We start from the raw sequence: 27176 nt of genomic DNA on the forward strand, positions 1-27176 counted from the left end.
TTGTATACAGGCATGTACAGCCACTGTAGTCTTGTGGGCCTTTCTTAATATTTCTCTCCGGTACCTCTGCGGCATCACTAACTGGTGAACTATTGTCCACTCCTTGCTCTCAGGTCTATGAGAAGAACTCCATTTCCTCATCAGTACCTCATTCTTTAAATAGTAGCAATTAGGGACATCCTTTGCTTCACTTTCGGACTGGGCAGCCTGTGCCAACTCTCGCAATACTGGGATGGCTCACTGAGCCTTAGCTAGGGAAAATCCATTTAATTCATTCCTTGGGTCTCAGAACTTTCTAAAGAAAGTCTCAGACAGACAGACCTGGTCATCCACCTGCAGTGCTAATTCAATCTCCTCTGGGGGAGCTGGTTTGATCATGGCCTGATCCACTACACATTCAAGGAAACTGCAAGGGTCCGTCTCCTGCCATTGCTCTCTCTCTCTCTCTGACCTCCTGGAGTCTTTCTTTCACAACTGGGGGGGGGGGGGGGGGGCGCAGGAAATGGTGCACAAATCTCACAAATGGTGCAGGACCGAAATTGATAGGTAATTGCAACAGGACAAATTTACATAGGTAATTCCCATTCGAACAATAGACATATGAATTAGAAAAGTTCACAGGAAGTGCATGACATAAGATTGATCTGCATACTATAGATAGATATAGTGAAATGTGTAGCTGTCCATGAAAGGATCAAAAGGATCGAAAGGATCGAAAGGAACAAGACGGCACAGATTTAAAGTATATAGTAAGAGAAGCTAAAGTGACATGAGGAAAAACATTTTCATGCAGCGAGTGGTTAAGGTCTGAAATGCGCTGCCTGAGAACGTGGTGGAGGCAGATTCAATAGAAGCATTCAAAAGGGAATTAGACAGTTATATGAAAAGGAAGAATGTGTAGGGTTATGGGGAGATGGCAGGGGAATGGAACTGGGGGAATTGCTCTTTCAGACAGCCAGTGTGGACATGATGGGCTGAATGGCCTCCTTGTGCACTGTAACTATTCTGCGATTTTGTGATGTTATAAGTGTTGAGAGACATTCAACAAAACAGTTAAATTATGACAGTCAAAACTGCCGGGAAATTTAACAATGACCAGAAATTAAACAGTGATCCAGAGCTAAAAGTAGAAAAATTCTCATCAAATTTCAGACCTTGACAGAGGTTTCTGGAAGGTAATGGGGATTTCTCAACTTTGTTGTGATGTAAAAGCGGAAATCTGGGGCATATTCAATTGTGGAATCACCCAGTCGAATGCACACGCTGCCACCCTGCTTGAATGTTTGTTTAAGCAGCAAAGGTTCCAGGATGGGATCTAGCTCGTCGCCAACATTTTCCAGCAAAACTGAAAAATTAAATCATTAACATTGTTTTAATCATTTTACATATTTATACTTAAGCAGAAGGTCAGTATTTAGTTCTACAGTGAACTTGTAATAAATAAATTATTATACAATAACTTGTCCTTTGATATGTAACAACAGCTCATTTTGGCTACTGCATCCATATTTACCTACATGTGAATATACAAACTAGGAGCAGGAGTAGGCTATTTGGCCCCTCGAGCCTGCTTCACCATTCAATAAGATCATGGCTGATTTGTGGACTCAACTCCACTTTCCTGCCAATACCCTTTAACTCCCTCGTTTGTCAAGAATCTGTCTACCTCAGCCTTAAAAACATTAAATGACCCTACCTCCACCACACTCCAGGGAAGAGAGTTGCACAGACACACAAGCCTCAGAGAAAAAATTTCTCCTCATCTATGTCTCATGGGAGACCTCTTATTTTTAAACTGTGCCCCCTAGTTTTGGTCTCTCCCACAGGGGGAAAACATCCTTTCAATATCCACCCTATCAAGTCCCCTCAGTTTCTTATATGTTCAATGAAATCACCTCTTATTCTTCTAAACTCTAATGAATACAGACCCAACCTGTCCAACCTTTCCTCATAAGATAACCCTCTCATCCCAGGAATCAGTCAAGTGAACCTTCTCTGAACTGCTTCCAATGCAATTATATTCTTTCTTAAGAAAGGAGACCAAAATTGTACACAATACTCTAGATGTGATCGCACCAATGTACTGTACAACTGTAGCTAAACATCTCTACTTTGATATTCCATTCCCCTTGCAATAAATAACATTGCATTTGCCTTCTTAATCACTTGCTGTACCTGCACACTAACATTTTGTGTTTCATGTACCAGGACATCCAGATCCCTCTGCATCTCGGAGTTCTGCAATCGTTCTCCATTTAAATAATATGTTGCTTTTCTATTTTTTCGGACAAAGTGAACAAGTTCACACTTTCCCACATTATACTCCATCTGCCAAATCTTTGCCCACTCACTTAACCTATCTATATCCCTTTGCAGACCCCTTATGTCCTCTTCACAACTTACTCTTCTACCTATCTTTGTGCCACCAGCAAATTTAGCAACCTACATTCTGTCCCTTCACCCAAGTCATTGATATAGATTGTAAATAGTTGAGGCCAAAGCACTGATCTCTGTGGCACTCCACTAGTTACAGCTTGCCAACCTGAAAATGACCCATTTATACCTACTCTCTGTTTCTTGCTAGCTAACCAATCCTCTATCCATGCTAATACATCACCACCCGCCGATCCCCCCCCCCCCCCACCCCATACCATGGGCTCTTATTTTATTAACCTTTGATGTGATGCCTTGTCAAATGCCTTCCAGAACTCCAGATTCACCACACCTCCTGGATACTGAAGAATTATTTCAAAATACTTAACTATTTCTTTCAGACAACATCCACAAAATAAATTGGCTATATATTCCACGTTAGAAATATTTAGCTGGATTTTCTGCTCTCTCGCCTGTGGCATATATGCTTGAGTTGTGTACCTATCATAACCTCTGCAGCACCAACTCGTTCTTTCACACTAAACCCGGTCACCAGGTTTCTTGGAGGTACCCAAGATCACGTCGTTGGCACCAGTTGGACCTCTTCGTCACAAGGCGAGCCTCTTTAAACAGCGTTCATATCACACGCAGCTTCCACTGTGCGGACTACGACACCGACCACTCCCTGGTGTGCAGCAAGGTTAGCCTCAAACCAAAGAAGCTGCATCACTCCAAGCAGAAGGGCCTCCCGCGCATCAACACGAGCAGAATTTCTCATCCACAGCTGTTAAGTAAGTTTCTAAATTCACTTGAAAAAACCCTCCAAAACACTCCCACAAGGGATGCAGGGACAAAGTGGGCCCACGTCAGAGACGCCATCTATGAATGACCACCAATGGCAATCATGTGAAGCGGAATGCAGACTGGTTTCAATCTCACATTGATGAGCTGGAACCTGTCATAGCCGCTAAGCGCATTGCACTGTTGAACTACAAGAAAGCCCACAGCGAGTTAACATCTATAGCACTTAAAGCTGCCAGAAGCGTGGCACAAAGAACAGCCAGGCGCTGCGCAAATGACTACTGGCAACACCTATGCAGTCATATTCAGCTGGCCTCTGACACAGGAAATATCAGAGGAATGTATGATGGCATTAAGAGAGCTTTTGGGCCAACCATCAAGAAGATTGCCCCCCTCAAATCTAAATCAGGGGACACAATCACTGACCAACGCAAGCAAATGGACCACTGGGTGGAACACTACCTAGAACTGTACTCCAGGGAGAATGTTGTCACTGAGACCGCCCTCAATGCAACCCTGTCTCTGCCAGTCATGGATGAGCTGGACGTACAGCCAACAAAATCGGAACTCAGTGATGCCATTGATTCTCTAGCCAACGGAAAAGCCCCTGGGAAGGACAGCATTACCCCTGAAATCATCAAGAGTGCCAAGCCTGCTATACTTTCAGCACTGCACGAACTGCTTTGCCAGTGCTGGGACGAGGGTGCAGTACCACAGGACATGCACGATGCCAATATCATCACCCTCCATAAGAACAAGGGTGACCGCAGTGACTGCAACAACTACCGTGGAATCTCCCTGCTCAGCATAGTGGGGAAAGGCTCCAGAAGCTAGCTGAGCGTGTCTATCCTGAGGCATAGTGTGGCTTTCGAGCAAAGAGATCCACCATTGACATGCTGTTCTCCCTTCGCCAGCTACTGAAGAAATGCCGTGAACAACAGATGCCCCTCTACGTTGCTTTCATTGATCTCACCAAAGCCTTTGACTTCGTCAGCAGACATGGTCTCTTCAGACTACTAGAAAAGATTGCATGCCCACCAAAGCTACTTAGTATCATCACCTCATTCCATGACAATATGAAAGGCACAATTCAGCATAGCGGCGCCTCATCAGACCCCTTTCCAATTCTGAGTGGCATGAAACTGGGCTGTGTTCTCGCACCTACACTGTTTGGGAAATTCTTCTCCCTGCTGCTCTCACATGCGTTCAAGTCTTCAGAAGAAGGAATTTTCCTCCACACAAGATCAGGTGGCAGGTTGTTCAACCTTGCCCGTCTAAAGGCGAAGACCAAAGTATGGAAAGTCCTCATCAGGGAACTCCTCTTTGCTGACGATGCTGCATTAACATCTCACACTGAAGAGTTTCAGCAGAGACTCATCGGCAGGTTTGCGGTTGCCTGCAATGAATTTGGCCTAACCATCAGCCTCAAGAAAATGAACATCATGGGACAGGACGTCAGAAATACCCCATCCATCAATATCGGTGACGACACTCTGGAAGTGGCATGGGAAAGGCTTCCTCTGCTATGTCCAGACTGGCCAAGAGAGGGTGGGAAAATAGCGCACTGACACAGAACACAAAAGTCCGAGTGTATCAAGCCTGTGTCCTCAGTGCCTTGCTCTACAGCAGCAAGGCCTGGACAACGTATGTCAGCCAAGAGCGACGTCTCAATTCATTCCATCTTCGCTGCCTCCGGAGAATCCTTGGCATCAGGTGGCAGGACCGTATCTCCAACACAGAAGTCCTCGAGATGGCCAACATCCCCAGCATATACACCCTACTGAGTCAGCGGCGCCTGAGATGGCTTGGCCATGTGAGCTGCATGGAAGATGGCAGGATCCCCAAGGACACATTGTACAACGAGCTCGTCACTGGTACCAGACCCACCGGCCGTCCACGTCTCTGCTTTAAAGACGTCTGCAAACGCGACATGAAGTCCTGTGACATTGATCACAAGTTGTGGGAGTCAGTTGCCAGCGATCGCCAGAGCTGGCGGGCAACCATAAAGGCGGGGCTAAAGCATGGCGAGTAGAAAAGACTTAGCAATTGGCAAGAAAAAAGACAGAAGCGCAAGGAGAGAGCCAACTGTGTAACAGCCCCAACAACCAATCTTATCTGGAGCACCTGTGGAAGATTCTGTCACTCTAAAATTGGCCTTTATAGCCACTCCAGGCGCTGCTTCACAACCCACTGACCACCTCCAGGCGCTTACCCATTGTCTCTCAAGATAAGGGGGCCAAGGTAGAAGAGATTTAGAGAGATACAGCACTGAAGCAGGCCCTTCGGCCCACCGAGTCTGTGCCAACCATCAACCACCCATTTATACTAACCCTACATTAATCCTATATTCCTACCCCATCCCCACCTTTCCTCAATTCCCCTACCACCTACCTATACTAGGGGCAATTTATAATGGCCAATTTACCTATCCACCTGCAAGTCTTTGGCTGTGGGAGGAAACCGGAGCACCCGGCGAAAATCCACGTGGTCACAGGGAGAACTTGCAAACTCCGCACAGGCAGTACCCAGAATTGAACCCGGGTTGCTGGAGCTGTGAGGCTGCGGTGCTAACCACTGTGCCACCCAAACCAGACCCTAGTTCTCAGTCCTGTGAGCAAGGGCATCAGACCTGAATAACTCCTGAAATAAGCTTACATCTGATCAGACTAGGTCTGCTCAGTTGGAGAGCAATATGCCTTCCCTCAACAGCCTCCACTTATATGCTGGGTCCAAACTGAGCCAAAGTAGCAGGAACTTGCAGCATATGGATTCCTTGGCCTTTAGCTTTGCTCTTGCCATCTTTTGCCTTGTAAAAGGCATAAAGAGGGTCTACGCTTTACAAGCAATGAAGCAATCATGCCTTCATCATTTTCTGAGGAATTCCACCAGTCTCAGAGAGGACCATTAGCCCCACAGTAACATATTTCAAGAGCAGGCAAAGACCATTGCTGCATCTGGATTTCGAATCCTATTTTCTCATTTCTCTCTGTAGATTATATCTAAAATTCAACAAGGATGAACCCTTGTAGACACAAGGAGGTTATCCATTTCCTTTTTGAAACCTCTTAAAAGTTTCCTGTTCAATAGCTGCACTTCCACTTTATTCCACAAGCTTACCAGCCTTCTACTAAAAAGGTGTTTTCTAATTGCATCTTTACTTCAGATTTCCTTTTTTAGAATTGATGCTTCTTGGTTCTGGATTGATACTCTTTATAATCTTAAAAACAGCTATAAACTCCCCCATAGTCTTCTCTTCTCAAGAGAGTAACATCTGGTGCATATAAGATCACTCTTCATAGCTCAGTCAACTCCAACAGCATGACATTTTTTCCAGTTAAGGGAACAAACTTAAGACAGAAATCCAGATGAGGTCACACCAAGGCTACACAACATTTTAAAATCACTTTTTAACTTGTATGCCATACCCTTTCCTAGATAGCCCTACATTTTGTTCAATTTCTTTATTACCTGAAAATACTGGGTTAATGGTGTCCGTCAACTTCCCACCAGTGTTCATAAACCTCTCTCCGGCTCTGATACTTCCATTATATTCCACAGAGTACTATTTTACATTGCCTTTTTTAACAAAATGTCAATACTTTTCACTTACCTGCATTAAACTGCAATTGTCCCTTTTCTATCTGCAGCTAATTTCTCCAGATCCTGTTATATTATTTACACTAGTGCTCATTATTGGCTGCTGTTCCTAATTTATGAAATTTGAAAATTTAAATACCTTTGAACAAACTCCAGCAACTCCGTCACTTATGAGATTAATAAACAACTGTAGTCCCAATGCCAATTCCGGAAGTAGCATGAACAACCGATTCCCATTTGATTCCTAACTGTTTACTTTGAACGAATTGTTTCTTAATCCAAATCAGTACATTACTCTCTATCCCATGAGGCTCAAACTTATACAGTAATCTTGCATACTCACAAGACCATGCCACAGTGACTATGAATTTAGGTTTTAGTGTTGCTCGTGCGACCAGGTGAGAAAGGTGTCTCGGGTTCCCTCTCAGCTTTCACCTGGTCTTACCGTTCTATAACCTCCAATCATAATGCAAAGAAACTAGCCAAACAGGTTTTCTTAGGTTTAAAGAGAGAAGCTTGAATTGTATTAAACATAAACTCTAATTCGGTTAATGCCTACGGATACGCGACGCACCCACGCTAGCATGCATACGCGATACACACATGCAGATAGACACAAAAAAGAGCAAAAGAAATAAAGTGGAAAGGTTTGGGACAATATCTGAAGATGGTTTTGGTTACTGTTCTTCGAGCTCACTGTAAAGTCCTTCATTGTAGGTAGATCTTTCTTTTTGTTGGGGCCCAGTATTCTTCTTAAGCCTTGATCGATGTAGGAGACTTTTCTCTCTTGAAGTCCATGTGTCCTTAGTGGGTCCAGAGGCTTGTGAAAAAGAGATGGGAACAGACAAGAGAAGTCTTCTCACTCCAGGAGCAAACAGTCTTTCTCGGTTCAAAACTCCTTGTACAATTACGGAAAACTCAGGTTGCCAAGCAGGTTAGTGATGTGACTAGCCTGTCTGTTTGTGGATTCTCTTGTCTTAGCCGACCCTGGAATGTCTCTTCTTACCTGGTTCTCAAAGTCCATTGTGGGTTAAATTAGAGCAGGGAATAGCCCCGTTGTCCCTCCAAGCACTGTAGGTTAGTATGCAAATATATTTTCCAGCCACGGCTGATCTGGTTAACAAGTCACTTCCTCACTCCAGCAACAGTTTAAAGTCAATGTTCATATGACAAAATTAATATGCCTCATTCTTGGCAGGTGGGGGCCTAGCATGACACCTCCACACCCAGTGGAATGAAATACAATTTGAGAAAAGCGCATTTCATTAAAAAGGGTCAAGAGATAAAATATAAAATGCAGAGAAAAACGCATGCGTCCGTCTCTCATTCATTCACATTCATTCATAAATCCTCAAACTTATTACAGCCTGTCTTTTCTTGGTGCCAGTGCTGTTTTAACTACCCACTTTTTGGCATCCCAATAAACATGTGGTTCTTTGGGGAAGTTTTTCTTCAGTTTGCCCATTTCCATGACTGCCTGTTCCTGTTGAGGTCTGCAAAAGGGGGACGGGGTTTAGATTTCATTAGCCCTAAGTTGGAATTTTTTTTTTCTCAGGAGAGTCAGTAGTGGGCAGATATATCCTGAACTCTTTTTCAGTGCTTTGCTGAGTCAGGCAAAGGCTTTTGACTTCAGGGGATGGGTGGTTCTCTTTTTTTCTGACTGTAGGGGAGGATTCCTTGCTAATCCCTTTGTCCTCTGGGACACGCCTGCCTGCAGGTGTTTGTGCAGTCTCTACTGTACTCCCCTGTGGCACTTCAACTAGGTGAGGCATCACCCTAATGGCTTCTCTGCCCTCTAGAGGTCTTTCTTTGTCTCTGCCGGCTCCTGTAAATGCTGTTGGCAACTCTGGTGGGGTACTTCTAGTGTCTGCATTTACATAGGAGGGTGTGGGGTCTAACGTTTCACATTTTTTGGGGTTGGCTGACCTGACAGTAGGGGTTTTCATCTGGGATTCCTACCAGACCTCCTTTAATTTGCCCACTTGATCGCTTTTTCCCATTCCCTTTCTAACCTTTTGCCAGCCTTGTGCCTGCCTATCCCCTTTTGTTCTTAGCTGGGGTCCTTTCGAGTTCATCAGCCCTCTACCAGAGGGTCATCCTAACACTGGTACAGGACTTAGGGGTGCAGGTTCCACTGTAGTTTGGGGTTTCCCCTCAACCTGGCACATGCGGCAACTCCTGCAGTACTCCACAACGTCTTTGTGGAGTTTTGGTCAGTCAAACTACTGTTTTATGCGGGCTTTGGTACAGCCACTGTAGTCTCGTGGGCCCTTTTTAATATTTCTCTCCAGTACCCCTGCAGCACCACTAACTGGTGAACTATTGCCCACTCCTTGCTCTCAGGTCTGTGAGGAGAACTCCATTTCCTCATCAGTACCTAATTCTTTAAGTAGTAGCATTCAGGGACTCCCTCTGCTTCAATTTCAGACTGGGCAGCCTGTGCTAACTCTCACAATACTGGGTCAGCTCGCTGAGCCTCAACTAGGGAAGATTTATTTAACTCATTCCTTGGGTCTTCTAACTTTCCAAAGAAAGTCTCAGATAGACAGACCTCATGGTCATCTACCTGCAGTGCCAATTCAGTTTCCTCTGGGGGAGTTAGTTTGATCATGGCCTCACTCATTACACAAACATGGAGACTGCAGGGGACGGTCTCCTGCCACTGCCCTGTCTCTCTCAGTGCCTGCGGTCTTTTTTTCACTACTGTGGGGGGCTACCACCTTCACCCCCGCCAGATCATTACCTAGGAGCAGGGACAATCCCTACGGTCACCAGTCCTGAAACTAGGTCACACTCCAGGTACAGGTACAGGCATACACTGCCCTCCAATACCATTCACCACCATTCTGGTGTTCACTGCACTCTCTGGGGGAAAGGTCAAGCCTTTTCTCAGTAAATGGGATCTAGTGACCCCCGTGTCCCTGAGAATTACTATAGGCTTGCTTGCCCCACTCGAGGGGTATGGGGTTACTTTCCCTTCAAACACAAAACCCTGATAGTCTTCAGGAATCCAATTAAATTTCCTGCACTTGTAGTAATAGGCCTCCTGGGTCTCACTCTTACTGCAGTTAAAGGCACGGCTTGTTCTGCTGTGCTTTCCATCAGGGTTCCTTCTTCATCGAGCGGATGTGCCCTGATTAACCCTACCGGTTTTCCCTTTAGTTTCCAGCAGTCAGCTTTTAAATGCCCTGCTTTATTACAATGGAAGCACACAGGTCTCTGGGTCTCACTCCTGCTCACAGCACCTTCCTTTTTGGCTAGAGGAGGGCCCCCTGTGTCTCCTGCTTTTCTTTCTCTCCCAGGACTGCTTGGGCTCCTATCAACTTCCCACCCTTCGTCCTTTTTGGATTTGTGGGGGTGACAAGGAAAGGTTTGCCCTTGGGAAACCGACTTATAAATTAAAGCAAACTCATCAGCCAGAAAGACCACTTGCCGGGCTCTCTGAACCCGCTGCTCCTCTACCTGGGTCTTTATGGAGAGTGGGAAAGAGTGTTTAAATTCCTCTAACAGAATTATTTTTCTGAGATTCTCAAAGCTGAGCTATATTTTAAGAGCCCTCAGCCACTGGTCAAAAGCCAACTACTTACTTCTTTCAAACTCCAGATAAGTTTGATTAGCTTGCTTCTTGAGTGTTCTAAACTTCTGGCGGTAGGCTTTGGATACTAATTCATATTTTTTGTCAGTTCATAATTTGATGAACTCTCATCTGGCAACAGGGAATAAACCTCATGGGCTTTTCTGGTTAGCTTGCTTTGTAATAAAAGAGGCCAGGTCTCAGCTGGCCAGTTAAGCTGCCTTGCCAGTTTCTCAAAGGACACAAAATTTTTTCTACATCCTCCTCATTGAATTTTGGGATTAGTTGAGATAGTTTTAACAATTCTGTACCCAGCCATCCATATTGGCCATGCTTTCACTGGGGTTACTCTGTCACTTCCTAGTTAATTCAAGCTGCTTCAGCTCTCTCTCTCTTCGCATTCTTTCTGGAAGGTTCTTTCTCTCTCTCTCTCCTGCCTCTCTGTTTTCGTGTTCCTTCTGAAAGGCTCTTTCTTTCTCCCTCTCCTGTCTCTCTCTCTCTTTTTCCCTTTCCTCAAGTTGCAAGTTTCCTCTGTTCCAATTGTATCTTTGCTAACAATATCCTGTCGGAGTCTGCTTCTAACCCTGTTTCTACTGCTTCAGATTCAAGGGAAAAAAGTCTTAGGAGTTCAGACTTCCTAGCCCTGACACAGACAGTGATCCCACACTGCTCAGCCATTTTTCTCAGCTCCTCCATAGGCAGTGCTTTTAACTTATCCCAAGTTACTTTACCCTGGCTTGGGGAGCTACTAGCTTCAGTTGCAGAGATATTAGAATTCAAGTACACACAACAAGAAAACCTGTATTGAAATCTTGCTCTTTTTTGATTGGCAACAATTTGGCTTCCTACTTCTCATCTCTCTCGTTTGTCTGTGGGTAAAATACAGGATGGTAGCCCCCAAATTTCTGTTACCATCAGGTAAGAAAGGAGTCTAGGGTTCCCTCTCAGCCTTCACCTGGACTTACCGTAACAGGGTTTTATTTTAAACACATCGTTTATTTAGCTCCCCCTTAGTGAATATCCTTGTTCACGAGCTTCCAATTATAATGCAAAGAAACTAGCCAAACAGGTTTTCTTAGGCTTAAAGAAAAAAGGTTGACCTTTATTAAACTTAAACTCTAATTCGGTTAACGCCTACGGATACGCAGCGTGCCCACGCTAGCATGCATACGCGATACACACATGCAGATAGAGACAGAAAAGAGAAGAAATAAAGTGGAAAAGTTTGAGGCAATATCTGAAGATGGTTTGGTTACTGTTCTTCGAGCTCGCTGTAAAGTCCTTGATTGTAGGTAGGTCTTTCTTTTTGTTGAGGCCCAGTATTCTTCTTAAACCTTGTTCAATGTAGGAGACTTTTCCCTCTTGAAGTTCATGTGTCTTCAGTGGGTCCAGAGGCTTGTGAGAAAGAGATGGGAGCAGAGAGGAGAAGTCTTCTCACTCCAGGAGCAAAAAGTCTTTCTCGGTTCAAAACTCTTTGTACAATTCAGAGAAACCCAGGTTGCCAAACAGGTTAGTGATGTGACTAGCTGGTCTGACCACGTCTGTTTGTGGATTCTCTTGTCTTAGCTGACCCTGGAATGTCTCTTCTTATGCATGATACCTGGTGCTCAAAGTCCATTGTGGGTTAAATTAGAGCAGGGAATAGCCCCTTTGTCCCTCCAAGTACTATCTATTAGTATGCAAATGTTTTTCCAGCCATGGCTGATCTGTTTAACAAGTCTTTCCTCAATCCAGCAACAGTCTAAAATCAATATTCATATTACAAAATTAATATCCATCATTCTTGGCAAGTTGGGAGGGGGTCTACATGACATATGTTACTTATTTATGATCATTTAGAGGTTATATTTACGGTGAAATATAAATACATCTTTGCAGTTGTCTGTCGCACACTTTCCATATAGTCTGAGGGACACTAAAATTGTTAATTTGTTCACCCTAAATTTTGATACTAAAATGCTCCTGTGGTCTTACAGAAATTTAACTACCGCAGGTATACATTTTGTACATTCATTAAGTTTGCATTCAGTGTCAGCAAGCACTAGCTTATCAAAGCTATATTATTTGAAAAATACAAAATTATTTTTGAGAATACCTGCAAAAATTATCATACAAAAACTACGTATTCTATTTCGGTAAGGAACAGAAAAATGTATTTCTGGTTTGGCACTTGTACAAATCAAGTATTTGTACCAACCCAAGAAAAATAGATTTTCCTCTTCAGCACCCAGTCAAAGACCCTGATGGGCAGATTCAGTTATCACAAATTCAGGCATTGGCTGCACCGATGGAAGCACTTACAACCAGGTACTGAAGAGGAAATTCTGTCTATATTGTCAAAATATCAACAATATTGGAAACTGCTGGCTCTGCTGGTTCTGAACACAAAGGTAGTTTGACCCTCTTTATTGTAAATTGGTGCTAGCACAATGCAACAGCTATCCATAATATATTAAGATCTGTATGTAACGTATATTTAGTTTGGTTTAAATTATCAACTGGATGCTTTGATTGCTGGATCGTGCAAAATCGAAATTTGGGCACATATGCCCCACGCTTTTCTGACCAAAGTGTTCTGCTCCTGCTAGGTGATAACATTGTCCTATGTGGTGCACAAATTCTAAAACATGGTGCTCGATTTCCTTTAAAATGCTGATGCCTACAGATTTTTATCTATTCTTTGCACAAACTCCAAAGCTGAATTGTAAACAATCTATTATCAATAGATAATTTTGAATCCCACACTATGTAGTGATTTTAAAGAGTAACAGATGAAATTTATTTTTAAACTATTGTCTTTCAAAATGAAAATAAAATAGCATAAGAACAATTCATTCTAATATTTTAACCTTCCAATTTCTAACCACAGTACTTATATTGCCAACTATATGCAGTTATTTTGTATACATGATTTTATATAAATTTTGAAACACCAGTCCAGTTATTTTCCTATATCAATTCAATTGTGTGGTTTCGAGGGTAGTTTCCAAACTGCAACTTACCAGGAGTGCCAAACTGAATGCAGTTTTCTAAAGTTCTCACAAAGTCAGAATCACTCAGTTTAATTACATGAAGACTGTTGGCTTTTTCCATATTTTTTACCCATTTATTTGCCTGACCTTGAGGATCTATCATCAGTGGCCATCTTCGAGCATTCCTGCAAGAAGTCAAAAATTTTATGCAACATTAGAGATGTGATTTGCTACAATTTTATACGACATTTGAATGTAAGTGGAAGTAATATGAATATAATTGTACAAAACATAGTCCAACAGAGTCATTATAGGTTGATTTTATGATTACTTAACATACTTTAAAGAAGTACAGCAGAATCCAATCTTCATTATGTTTTGTGTGAAAAAGTACAGTCAATTTACTTTAAGGGATCAATTTAGCAAACTAGCAGTGAAAACAGAGCAGTATAACAAAATAAAAAAAATAATAAAAATGGCAGGATTTAAAAAACTAAAGGCAGGTTACTCAATCACCTTTAGGTATAGTGATCATTATTTGAATGAAGGTATACTTCATGTAGCACAGATAAGTTAAATGTTGTCGTCTTAAACCCCTCTCCGTTGCCCCCTCCATCTTCATCTCCAATAGGTTTGAGGTGGTCATGGGCTTCTTTGTCACTATGATTAAGACCATCTATTCAGCTGCCTCTGCTGCTTCCTTCCCTTCCCTTAGCCTACCAAGCCAAAATTCCCCTAAGGTTTTCGTCTGCTGGCCTTGAAGTCACATCTTTCTATAGTTTCTCTCTTATTTTCCATCATGTTCTCTCCAAGTTCAGTTTGTCTATGTTGAGAATGTCGAAAGTGCTGGTCCCTTTAATTAACCAGGACTTAACTTCAGATTTAATAGAAAGCAGGTGATGCTCATTGCAGTTTGGGGGCTGAATTTTCTCCTTGATGGACAGGATCTGTCCTCGGTGACGAACCTGCCTCAGCCTGACTTGGGCATTTTGTGGTCCTCAGGCTTTTAATTGGCCTGAGGCGGGACTTCTACCTCATTGAGGCAGGAAGTCCCGTTAATGGAGCTGCCGGCCAATCAGCAGACCAGCAGCTCTTAGTCCCAGTGCCACTGGGAGCAGTGGCCACTGCTAGGACTGCAACCCACCTGAAGACTGAAGGACAACCCTAGGAAAAGGTAGGTTTATGGGGCCTTGCTGGGGGTGATCGAATGGGCCCCAGCGAGGCAAGGGTGGTCGATTGGGAGAATGGGGAATTGGGTTGGGGGTGGTTAGGGCATTGGGGGCGGCCCTTCGTCGGGCACAGGGTGCCTGATCATGAGGGCACACCCCCCCCAACCCCCAGGCCACAGAGAGCCACCTGCTTTTGTCAGGCAGCTTTTCTCAGGCCTGGGCCACCCGACCAGCCAAGGGTAAAATCCCCATGGCGGCGGGCGGAGGCCCTTAAGTGGCCATCAACTAACCCTTTGGTGCCGCCGCCGCCCCGCATAAAATGGCGGCGGAGGTGGGAGAGGGTCAGGAAGGGCCACCCGGAGCATCCCATTCCATTTTACACTTCCCCCTGCCCTCCACCACCACCAACCCACTCTTTGAGGGGGAGGGGGGTAAAATTCCAGCTTGGGTTTTTCCTCAGTTAGAGGATTTACTTCTGGACAGGGAGTTATTCCAAAAGGGAAAAGTGGAAACTGGTATTTGTACTGAACTTTGGATTGAGAATAAAACATTTGTGGATCACTGACCGTCTCCTCCTTCCTGATTTTGGTGAATGGATATCTGCCAATTTATCATATGTAACCCAACTCCTGCTCCTTTGACCATATTCCCACCAAACTACTGATTACCCAACTTCCCTTCCTGGCCCTCATGTTGGCTGATATTGTTAATGGTTCTGATTCCTTAGGTAGTGTCCCCCTCTCCTTCAAATCTGTCATCACCACCACCCCATCAAAAAACCTACGCTTCACCCCTCTGTCCTGGCAAACAACCATTCCATCACTAAGCTCACTTCATCTCCAAAGTCCTTCAGGATATTGTCACTTCACAAATCTGTGTCCCTCTTTCCTGTAATTCCATCCTTGAACCCTCTAATCAGGTTTCCACACCCTTGCCACAGCACTGTAACAGCCCTTATCAAAGTTGCAAATGACATCCTATGTGACTGCGCCTATTGTAAACTATCCCTCTGTGATAATGTGTGTATCTGGGTGCAAATGTGGAGGAAACACCAGGCCAATTTGTTTAAAGCAGATCACACTTCTGCAAGGTTAAGTGCTACTGCTTTAGCTTGCTTGGGCAACTGCTATTATTAAATTCTAGAAGCAAACTTCAAGCAAAATGATTAACGATAAGCCTGCATTTGTAACACTGTTTATAGTGACCATGAATGATCTGTTTGCTACTTACGATATGATGATACCATTGTCAATGGAAAAACTGTCAGAAGGTAATCCAGCAATATTCCAAGCTCGAATTTTAACAGGATCCCCCAAAGTAGCTGTTAGAGCGAAATCGTCTGAACATGGGATGTGCATTGCCTTGCACTGTTCCACCCATTTTTTTGTCTGGTGCTACAATATATCAGAAATCATGAATAGGATGAGCAACTACTGTGTGCAACGGATAAAGAAAAATATGAATCGGAAAAAAATGGTTGCTTTGCTTCAAGGAAATCTAGACGATTTAAACTATCAAATTTGCTAAGTATTGATTTTAAGAGAAAGAAGATTGAAATAAAGATCCTTTTGGAACACAAGTCAATGACTCATATTAATGGGGGCTCACAGTTCCATCTCCTCACTATCACATTCCTGATCTCTGGCACAATGCTGTGAAGAGGCACTAAGTGGAAGCCAGTGACTTTAAAGTTTACTTGACAATTGTTGGTAAGATTACCATGAAAGAACTAGAAGATACCACGTTCAGAAATCAATGGTCATTACACAATTATATAAATGCTAACAAAATACCCTTTTATATTATTCACGTACAAGACAATTCTGACTGTACTTGTTCACTGTCAGAATATGCTGGAAAATAAGCCTGTGTTGTACTTGCCCCCTTTGTGTACTTCATTCCACTTTAAGTCTAACCTTCCTTCCTTTTTGTATGGCAGAATCTTTTGTCTGTATGGAATTGTCTGACCTCCAGATTGAAACAAACAAACAAACACACACACACACAACCCCATCCAGCTTCGTGGTTGGCCCGTTTCAACAAATAAAGCCAGCCATTTAAGGTCGGAAGGGGAGAAGCCAATGGCGGATTTCCGAAACCCCAATGCAGAAATCCGCCAATTGGCGGAAATTTCTCATCCCTGTTTTAACCTGTTGCTGCCCATCGTGGAAGGTTAAAATTACCCCTATTCTAACTGTTGTTCCCTTCTGCAGAAGCCTTACTGGATTCATCAGTCATAACAGCAGGCAATTGGACAGGATAACCAATCAACCATCCTGAGACATTACTTTAAATCATTAGTGCTGGTATGGTAAATTGTTGCATAATGAAAGCATCATGGCAGCTTTCTGGGATCTGGTGCAAATGCAGGATAAAGTGATTTGCATTGCATGCAACATGGACATTAATAGAATGAAAGCCTTTCCTAGTAATAAAATTAAACAGGTTGTCATATGGGGCTTCAAGTGGCATATATATGTTCTATCTTTTTCTCTTTCCACTTGTAGCAACCCTGCCAGTTCGTGGAACTAGATAGCTGCCTCACTCAAATTGCACAGTGCTTGTGGTTAGAGCATCAGTGACCTTCTGCTTAAAGTTGTGAGCAGCTGTCTGACTAAAGTGGCAAAGGGCACCAGATACTATCTGGAAAGTTCCAGAGAAATTCAAAGCAGAGGTGACTTCAACGGGCATAGGCAATGCTATTCTTGAGGGAAGTGGGTTGCAAGTCATCAGGTTGAAGTTAGCATATTTCCTAATTGCCTCCAAAGGGAAGAGCAGTCTTCTTAAGCAAGAAAAGTCAGAAAAGCCTTAATAAATCCTTCTGAGTGTGCAGACCCTGGTAATGCCTTACGCTAAAAACCTCCATTCTATCCTCTTCCATGCCCTAATCCTTCTCTCTTCATAACGTGATACAAGGATACACATTGGGAAATCCACGCTCCCAATGGAAAGTAGTACTTCGAGCAAATGGAGTGAACCGAGCAGCAAAGGTCCCAATGAAAGGATAATCTCCGTGCAGTTTTTCAGTGGCAGTTTTGAGGCTGTGGCTATTGTTGGCCCTAAAGCTGCCCCAAATGTGCAGTAATTCACAGCAGAATCCGGCTCACACTGTCATAATATTATGGATGTGCAAAGAAAAGGCAATATCAAAACATATAACATAAAGATTCCCGAGTAACTTGAAACAGGAAAGAAACAAAAAAAATCAAAAACAAAAGGTTTAGAAATAGCTTCAAATACTATCAAGAATATTGCTATAAAGTATTTTGAATATACTCCATAAACAGTACACCCTTGCAACATTTTACAGATGACCGATTTCTATGCTTAAATAAACACTGGGAAATTATATGGACACCTAAATTACATAATTTTAAACCCTCCAGCAAACATTGTTCATGATCTTCAATGAATAGGGAATATCTGAACTAAGACTAATATTAAAAGCAACATTTGCCTTAAGGATATATCAATTTTACTTAAAAGAATGTTATATTAGAAAAAAACTGGAACTAGAAAGTACATAGAAAAATTCCACACTTAGTCATATACACTCACTTGGTTTTATTTTTGGATTACCTGTCTATAAGTTGATGTAAAGGCCCCTAGATATGCCACAATTCCAGAAGAAATCAGGATGTCACCTGTCAGGTTAGTATATTGTACTCCTAAATTTATGGCAGTGTCATTCCAGCGAGTCTTCTCACCACCAAGCCCACCTGTGAGCTGCTCTGCTCGATCCAGCTTTTTACTGCACAAATCAACCTAGAAGACAAGTAACCTTCACTGTCAGAATCCAACAAAATGTTGAGAACTTGGTTTATTTCCTGATCCATTAAAATGGCTATCATTTAATGCATTCAATTTAATGACGAGTGACCAAAAAAAAGTCAAAAGCACCTGTAAATTGCAAAAAAAAGGTTTTGACTAGAATTTGCAAAGGTGTTAATGAAAATCATCCTGTGTGTTACTTGTGAAAAACTAGAAATGGGAAAGTGGTGAATATGAATGAACCATTGAAGAGAAGGTAAATAATGTTGCCAAGAAAGATGTTTAACCTGCAGCTCAGATTCACATTTAAAATTAACAAAATGCAGTTTTGCAACACAGTGTCCACCAAATCACTAAAACCTAGTGGACAGATACAAAAAATAATTAAAAAGTCTAATGGAATGTTGGTCTTCATCTGAAGGGAGCTTAAATATAAAGGGATGAAAGTTATGCTATAGTTGTATAAAGCACTGGTAAGACCCCATCTAGGAGTACTGTGTTCAATTTTGGACCACCCCTCAGAAAGGATATAATGGCCTTAAAGGGGGTGCAATGCAGAGTTACCAAAATGATACGAAGCTACCAAGGGTTAAATTATGAGGGCAAGTTGCAGAGATTAGGATTGTATTCGTCGACAACTTATATTTGTATAGCACCATTAACATTATGAAACGTCCCAAGGTGCTTCACAGGAGCGTTATAAACCAAAATATAACATCGAGACACATAAAGAGATTAGGTCAGATGACCACAAGCTTGGTCAAAGAGGTAGGTTTTAAGGAGTGTCCTAAAGGAGGAAAGTGAGGTCGAGAGGTGTGGGGAGGGGATTCCAGAGCTCAAGACCTAGGCAACTGAAGGTACGGCCACCAACGGTGGAGAAATTAAAATCGGGAATGCTCAAGAGGCCAGAATTAAATGAGTGCAGATACCTCGCAGGGTTATGGGGGCCAGAGGAGATTACAGAGCTATGGAGGAATTTGAAAACAAGGATGAGAATTTTAAAATCAAGACGTTGCTTGATTGGGAGCCAATGCAGGTCAGTGAGCGCAGGGGTAATAGGTAAACGCGACTTGGTGCGAGTAAGGACACAGGCAGCCGAGTTTTGGATGACCTCTAGTTACAGAGGGTAGAACGTGGGAGACCAGCCAGGAGTGCATCGGAATAGTCAAGTCTAGAGGTAACAAAGGCATGAATGAGGCAGCTGATGAGCTCCGACAGGAGCGAAGTTACAGAGGTGGAATTAGGCAGTCTCAGTTTTGTTGCAGATATGTGGTTGGAAGCTCACCTCTGGGTCAAATATGATATCAAGGTTGCGAACAGTCTGGTTTAGTTTCAGACACTTGCCAGGCAGAGGGATCAAGTTAGTAGCTAAGGAACAGAACTTGAAACAGGAACTGAAAACAATGGTTTCAGTTTTCCCAATATTCAATTGGAGTAAATTCCTGCTCATTCAGTACTGTGTGTTGGATAAGCTGTCTGATAATTTAGCAACAGTGGAGGAATTGATAGAGGTAGTTGTGAGGTACAGCTGGATGTAAACTAACATGTGCTTTCCGGTGATGTCACCGAGGGACAGCATGTAGATGAGAAATGGAGCAGGGGGGCAAGGACAGATCCTTGGGGGACACCAGAAGTAACAGTGCAGGAAAGAGAAGAGACGCCATTGCAAGTGATACTCTGGCTACAATTAGATAAGAACAGAACCATGTGAGAGCAGTCCCACCCAGCCGGACGACAGGAACAGGAGTTACAGGAGGATGGTGTGGTCAACCATGTCAAAGGCTGTAGACAGGTCCAGAAGTGATAGCTTACCTTTGTCACAGTCACATAGGATGTCCACTGTGACTTTAATAAGAGACATTTTGGTACTATCACAGGATTTTGGGGTGGGCGGGGGGTGTGGGATCCTGATTGAACAGATTCAAACATGGACTTCTGGGAAAGATGGACATGGCAACAACATATTCAAGAACTTGAGTAGAAAGGGAGGTTGGAGATAGGGAAGTAGTTTGCAAGGATGGTCAAGGGTTGTTTTTTTGAGAGGGGTGATGAAGGCTGATTTAAAAGGAGAGGGAGAGACAACACTTGAAGAGAGAGAACTATTATCAATATCAGCTATCGTGAGGACCAAGAGGGGAAGTTCAGTGGTCAGCAGTTTAGTGGGAATAGGGTCGAGGAAGCAGGAGGTGGGTCACATGGATAAGATGAGTTCGGAGAGGGCATGAGTGGAGATAGGAGAGAAACTGAAGAAAGCTGAGTGTTCAGGGCTAGGGCAGGACAAATTTAGAGGCTATTTGACCCAGTGGGCTAGTGGAAGGGAGGAGAATTACAAGAGGTTGCTGCCTGGATGGTCTCAATCTAACTGACAAAGAGGTCCATGAGATCCTCACGCTTATTGTTGATGAGGGTGGAGGCACAGAGGAGAGGGGTTTCCTTGAGTATAGAAGATTAAGGGGTGTTTTAATTCTGTTTGTTTCTTTCCTTTATGGGCGGCGCAGTGGTTAGCACCACAGCCTCACAGCTCCAGTGACCCGGGTTCAATTCTGGGTACTGCCTGTGTGGAGTTTGCAAGTTTTCCCTGTGTCTGCGTGGGTTTCCTCCGGGTGCTCCAGTTTCCTTCCACATGCCAAAGACTTGCAGGTTGATAGGTAAATTGGCCATTAGCAATTGCCCCTAGTATAGGTAGGTGGTAGGGAAATATTGGGACAGGTGGGGATGTGGTAGGAATATGGAATTAGTGTAGGATTAGTATAAATGGGTGGTTGATGGTCGGCACAGACTCGGTGGGCCGAAGGGCCTGTTTCAGTGCTGTATCTCTAAAAACTAAAAAAAAAGTGTTTAAGATGATTAAAGGATTCAATCAGGTAATTAGAGAGAAACTATTTCTTCTAGTAGGGGAGTCCAGCACAAGGGGCATAACCTTAAAATTAGAGCTAAACATTCTGGGTCAGGAAGCACATAGACAAAGTATAGTAGACTACTAGAAACCTTTCCTTAAAAAAGCTGTTGAGACTAGGCCAACTGAAAATTTCAAAACTGAGATTGATTTTTGTCAGGCAATGATAGTATGGGTTATGGAACCAAGGCGGGCAAACGGAGTTAAGACACATATCAGCCATGATTTAATTGAATGGCGGAATGGGTTCAAGGGGCTGAATGTTCCTGCTTCTGCAGAAAACAAAGCTAAGCAGTGGCAACAATATTCCTCTTAGATGAGAGATTATGGTATGAAATGGCTACAAGGATGATTGGTGTGTGAATTCCAAAAATTCATAGTGTTGTTAGATCTTTAATGATTAGGGTTAGGGCATATTGTTAGGATAGAGTAGACAGAATTTTCTCTTCAACAGTTTGTGTTATATTTAACCCAGCAGTCATTGGTACTGTATTCAGCGCACAAAATAGAAAGAGTTCCATTTCCCAACGCTGAATTCCCTTACTTTAGAGTCACAGAGAGATACAGCACTGAAACAGCCGACCATCAACCACCCATTTACACTAATCCTGCATGAATCCCATTTTCCCTCTCACATCCCCACTTTCCTTCAATTCTCCTACCACCTTACACTAGGGGCAATTTTTTTTTTTACAATGGCCAATTTACCTGTCAACCCGCAAGGCTTTGGCATGTGGGAGGAAAGCGGAGCACCCGGAGGAAACGCACGCGGTCACAGGAAGATCTTGCAAACACCGCACAGGCAGTACCCAGAACCGAACCCGGGTCGCTGGAGCTGTGAGGCTGAGGTGCTAACCACTACTTTGACAAGTACAAAATAAAAAAATTAATTTAAAAAAGTGTACATCTATAAAAGAAACAGGTAAGCTGAAAAAGTAATTTCAAGGTTTGAAACTATAATATTTATTGAAATCAGATAATTTTCTGATTACAAGCAGATCTTTCATGGCATTTCTTATGATTAATCTGGGGCCTGGAGAACAGTTATAATGCTTAGCTACTAGCCTAGCCTATCTACTTAAGACAATGTGCAAGCAGACCCTGTGGAAATCCAGGTTATTGTAGCAGATTGTACCTGAGGCCAATTGGAACAATAAATTACTCAACTTAAGTAAGTGTGAGGTAGTACATTTTGTTTAAAAAAGTAATAATTATACTTTGAATGCGCCCGGGTTGAGGTTGGTTGATGTGGAAAAACTGAGAAATTTGGGGTTCAGGTTCACAAGACATTAAAAGTAGCATCTCAAGTGAGTACAGCCATTAAATAAACCTAATGAAATACTGCAGTTTATGCAAAAGGCATAAAATATAAAACTCAATATATAGTGGTGAACCTATATGAAATCTTACTAAAAAACAAAGTGCTGGATGTATTCAGCAGGTTCTGAAGAAGTGTTATGTCCAACTCAAAACATTAACTCTGTTTCTCTCACCACAGATGCTGCCAGACCTGCTGAGTATTTCCAGCACTTTTTGTTTTTATTTCAGATTTCCAACATCCACAGTATTTTGCTTTTATTGCCTTGAAAGCTTACAAAGACTACTTTTGGAGTTCTATGTGCAGTTTTGTGCTCTATACTAGAGGAAAGATGTTAAGGCAATAGAGAGGGTATAGCACAGATTCACTAGGATGCTGTATGGAATGAAGAAATAGAAATATGAATAAAGATGAGAAAATTGAGGTTTCATTAGAACATAGATTATTAAGGGGTGATTTGGTGAGGTATTTAAAATTACTAAGGGATGGAACAGAGTAGATATAAAAAGACTGTTCCAGTAGTTGACCAGTCTAAAATAAGGGAACATAAATAAAAGTAAATGCAAGAGAATGGACACATGGAATTAAGAATACTGTGTGAAGGTTAAACACCAACATGGCTCAGTTGGGCCAAATGACCTGTTTCCATGTTGTAAGTTTAATGTAATTCTGTATAAAACTAATACATTTCAGACTCCAGGTCAGTAACTGAATTTCTTTCTCTTTTCTTAAGAATGTTTTACATCTGGAACAAAGTATCACACTTTATCTTGTGCATAGTGCCTAGAGTGTGACTGATGTGTGTTATACACAAGATTATAGATTAATAGATTTCATCCTTTCTGAAAATTTCAAATATTACTTGTACAGTAAATGGTGTTTAAATTACCTGATTTTCCAGGTCTGCTTTCTTTTGTTTATTGGTTTCCAATTGCTCCTGCAATTTTTCCAGTTTATCTTGCACGTCTTTAAGTGCAGCCTGCTTCTTTCTTAGACCATCCATTGCTATCTTCAATTCACCTTCAGCCAGTGCTAGCTTCTCTTTCTTGGGAGCCACAACTTTAGCTACTCTAATAAAAAGAGGGGGGAAAATGTATTCCATCCCATGCAATGTAAAATTGAAGCTGGTGAACTTAAAAAGGTTTAAAATATTCTCTGAACCAAATATAACAACTTACTTATCATAGGAGTCGATTGCAATGACCCATTTGCAGAGACCCTCGGCTGCTGTGGAGGCATTACGAATCTTTTCTGGAACAAATTCTGGGTTTGTTATGTATTTATTCCTAATGACATTTATGTATGATGAAGGAATATTGTCCTTGTCATATTCGTGGAGAGACTGCAAAAGCTTCATGTCACCCAGTACCTTTTTGGCTGGGCCCCAGAAATCTTCAATCTTTTTACCTGATCCAGTAGGATCAGGAATTCTGTCTGGCTTTATTCCTTTCAAAATACAAATTGCCTCCATAACTAGCTTTACTCCAGCTGGTGGGCTCTTCATAGACTTCATCACAGTAATATCCTAAAAAAGAGCATTCAGGGTTGTATCACAATAGTTTAAATGCAATTTTACAAAATTCAGGCTGCACTAGATATTCTCTCAAGTTCAACATCAACAATCCTTTCATTTAGTAGACTCTGCAATCTGGAGAATTCTGCAGCTGTTCAATATCTCATCAAATGATAGCAATACATTGAATGTATTGGAGTCTGTGATCACACACTCATGCTCCTCATGGGTTTTGCCTATTTTCATGAAGGTGAACTGATAAATGCTGTGGTGAGGCAAGGCCAATTGTAAACCAACATATTCCATCTGAAATACATAACTCAATAGAATGTAGGTTCCAGTGAAATTTAAATCTATTTCCTATTACTATTTGTAACATCAAAAATAATTACACCAAACTTTGTCCTTGATTTGTGTCAAATTCCAAATTACCACAGACCATGTTTTCCAGAAAGACATAGTCATAGAGTCATTTACGGCACAGGTGGCCATTTGGCCCATCGGGTCCATGCCAGCTCTCCACGGAGCTGTGCAATCAGTCCCACACCCCTGCTTGGTCGCCATAGCCCCGCCAGTCTATTTCCTTTAAGTGCTCATCCAATTTCCCTTGAAGTCATTGTCTCCGCTTACACCAGCCTTGTAGGTTCCAGGTCATTACCACCCACTGCATAAAAAAAGTTCTTCCTCATTCTCTTGCCCAAAACTTTCAATCTATGTCCTCTAGTCCTTGTACCATGAGTTAATGGGAACAGCTTTTCCTTGTCTAACTTATCTAAGTCTGTCATAATCTTGTGCACCTCTATTAAATCTCCCCAACCTAATCTTGTAACTAAAATCGTCCATCCCAGGAATCATTCTGGTAAATCTCCTCTGCACACTCTCAAGGACCCTCACATCCTTCCTAAAGTGTGGTGACCAGAACTGAACACAATACTCCAGTTGGGGCCTAATCAGAACTTTATAAAGGTTCAGCATAACTTCCCTGTTTTTATACTCAATGCCTCTGTTTATGAAGCCCAACATCCCATATGCTTTACTAACCACTCTCTCAAAATGTCCGCCACCTTCAACGATCAATGCACATGCACCCCCAGGACTCTCTGCTCCTGCACACTCTTTAGAACTGTGGCATTAAGTATATATTGCCACTCCCTATTCCTTCTGCCAAAATGCATCAGTATTAAATTCCATCTGCCACCTCTCTGCCTATTCTGCTAGCCTATGTTCTGTTGCAAGTGGTTCATATCATCCTCACTGTTTGACACATCTCTAAGTTTTGTGGCATCTCAAATTTTAAGATTCCACTCCGTTTTCCAAGATCCAAGTCATTTATATATAACAAGAAAAGCAGTGGTCCCAGCACTGACCCTTGGGGAACACCACTGTCTACCATCCTCCAGTCTGAAAAACAACCATTTACTAGGACTCGTTTTCTGTCCATAAGCCAATTTTGTATCCAATTGGACAGTGACCCTCCTATTCCATAAGCCTCAATTTTGTTAACCAGCCTCTTATGTGGTGCCTCAACAAAAGCTTTCGTACAATCCATATAAACAACATTCACCACATTCCCTTCATCAATCTTCTCTGTTACTTCATCAAAAAATTCAATTAGATTAGTCAAGCACGATCTGCCTTTTACAAACACTCTGGCTATCCTTAATTAAATCAAATCTTTCCAAATGTGTGTTGATATTTTCCCTGATTATTGTTTCTGAAATCTTACCCGTCATTGATGTTAAACTAACTGGCCTGTATAGGACTGTCCTTACAACCTTTCTTGAATAAGGATGTCAACATTTACCACACTCCAATCCTCTGGCACCTCCCCTGTATTCAGGGAAGATTGGAAGATTATGGCAAGCCCTTCCGCTATCTTCACCCTCACTTCCTTTAGCAACCTTGATGCAAGCCATCCAGGACCAGGTGACTTATCTACCCTCAGTATAGCCAGCCTTTTTAATACCTCCCCCGTCACAATAGACTACTGACTCTGCCCCCACTCTCTGCATCGAGGATTAGCTCATTGTGCTGCTAAATCATACTGTCATCTTGATGGAAGAAACATTCCACCTTCCATGGCACCTACATTGCCTGTTCAGTCAAGGACCATGTTGTGTGCAAATGACTGAAAATATTCCAACATTCCATTCCAAATCATCTCTGGAATGTGTTAATCAACTCCATTGTCTCAAATTGAGATGGTAAGTGGGAAACTCATTTCTATTAGCTATTTCATCTGGACCCTGAGAATGGGTTTAACCAGTATTCTCAGATATCTAAGGAGCGACTTTAACCCTGTGTGCCTGGAAGAAACCAGGTGAGTGAGCAGTTGAAATCGCCATGGGACTTAGCTGCTGAATTCTCACAGTTCCCTCATAAATGTGCCCTTCTCTAAATAGGGGCCAAAAGAGACCCCTTGAGCCAAGTAGTTTTCCTTTTGTTATACTCTTTGTGGGGTCAGGTGGAGCACGAGGCCTCCCCTGCCTTGGACTTTCCAAAGCCCTCGCAAACCTGAAAGCCAGGATCGTTTCTTTGGATATGATTGTTTTTCGCGTGACATGGCCCCCATTTGCATGATCTCTACCCCGAAATAAAATCGAGGTTCTAGTTAGGATTAATCTGCTGTGGAATAAGTTTAACTTATATTATAAATTCTTCCAAAAATTCTTCCTAGGACAAACAGTTACAAAACTTTGAAATGTGATGGTCCTTCTACATTTCAAATATAAGTTATAAACTAACAAGGTGAAAATTCCTAATAACTTGTGTTTAATGTAGACAGATCTGTAAACTTACATCTTTATCCTTACCTGTGTAGTGAGTGTGTCAAGGGCAGCAAGTGCGGCTTCCAGGATTGGTAGTGCTTTTGCCAGATCAGCATCACATTCATCTTTAATTGCTTTTGCTGCCATGGCTTGATCATTTGCAACGATTTCATCAGCTTTCACAATCTCCTCTGTTCTTGAGACTTCAATGGACTCTTTTTCGATGATTTCCATCATTTCATCCACTGCTAAACTGGCAACTATCAGTTCAGGTTGCAGGGCTTCCAGTTCAGCCTGCATGGTAGCTACCTGAGATGCAGCAGAATCTAGTTTTTCTAGACCAACTTCATATCTCCTTTTCATCTTCACTACTTCACTAAAGACAAAATATACAAAATATTACCAACATCTTACACACAAATGC

At 42.4% G+C, this 27176-nt stretch overlaps 1 protein-coding gene across 1 annotated transcript in view; it reads right to left on the reverse strand.

The window, feature by feature from the left end:
• The window catches only part of dnah7 (dynein, axonemal, heavy chain 7), a 461512-nt gene that overhangs the window by 159362 nt on the left and 274974 nt on the right, over window positions 1-27176 (reverse strand). Inside the window, exons 42-48 of the mRNA XM_068035667.1 lie at window positions 26798-27128; window positions 23650-23996; window positions 23361-23541; window positions 18066-18251; window positions 15717-15880; window positions 13348-13502; window positions 1155-1345 (exon numbers count right to left, since the gene is read on the reverse strand). Of these exons, the coding sequence (XP_067891768.1) occupies window positions 1155-1345; window positions 13348-13502; window positions 15717-15880; window positions 18066-18251; window positions 23361-23541; window positions 23650-23996; window positions 26798-27128 (1555 nt within the window). The remainder of the gene's footprint in view (window positions 1-1154; window positions 1346-13347; window positions 13503-15716; window positions 15881-18065; window positions 18252-23360; window positions 23542-23649; window positions 23997-26797; window positions 27129-27176) is intronic.

Source organism: Heterodontus francisci, chromosome 7 (assembly GCF_036365525.1).
Source record: "Heterodontus francisci isolate sHetFra1 chromosome 7, sHetFra1.hap1, whole genome shotgun sequence".
NCBI lineage: Eukaryota > Metazoa > Chordata > Chondrichthyes > Heterodontiformes > Heterodontidae > Heterodontus > Heterodontus francisci.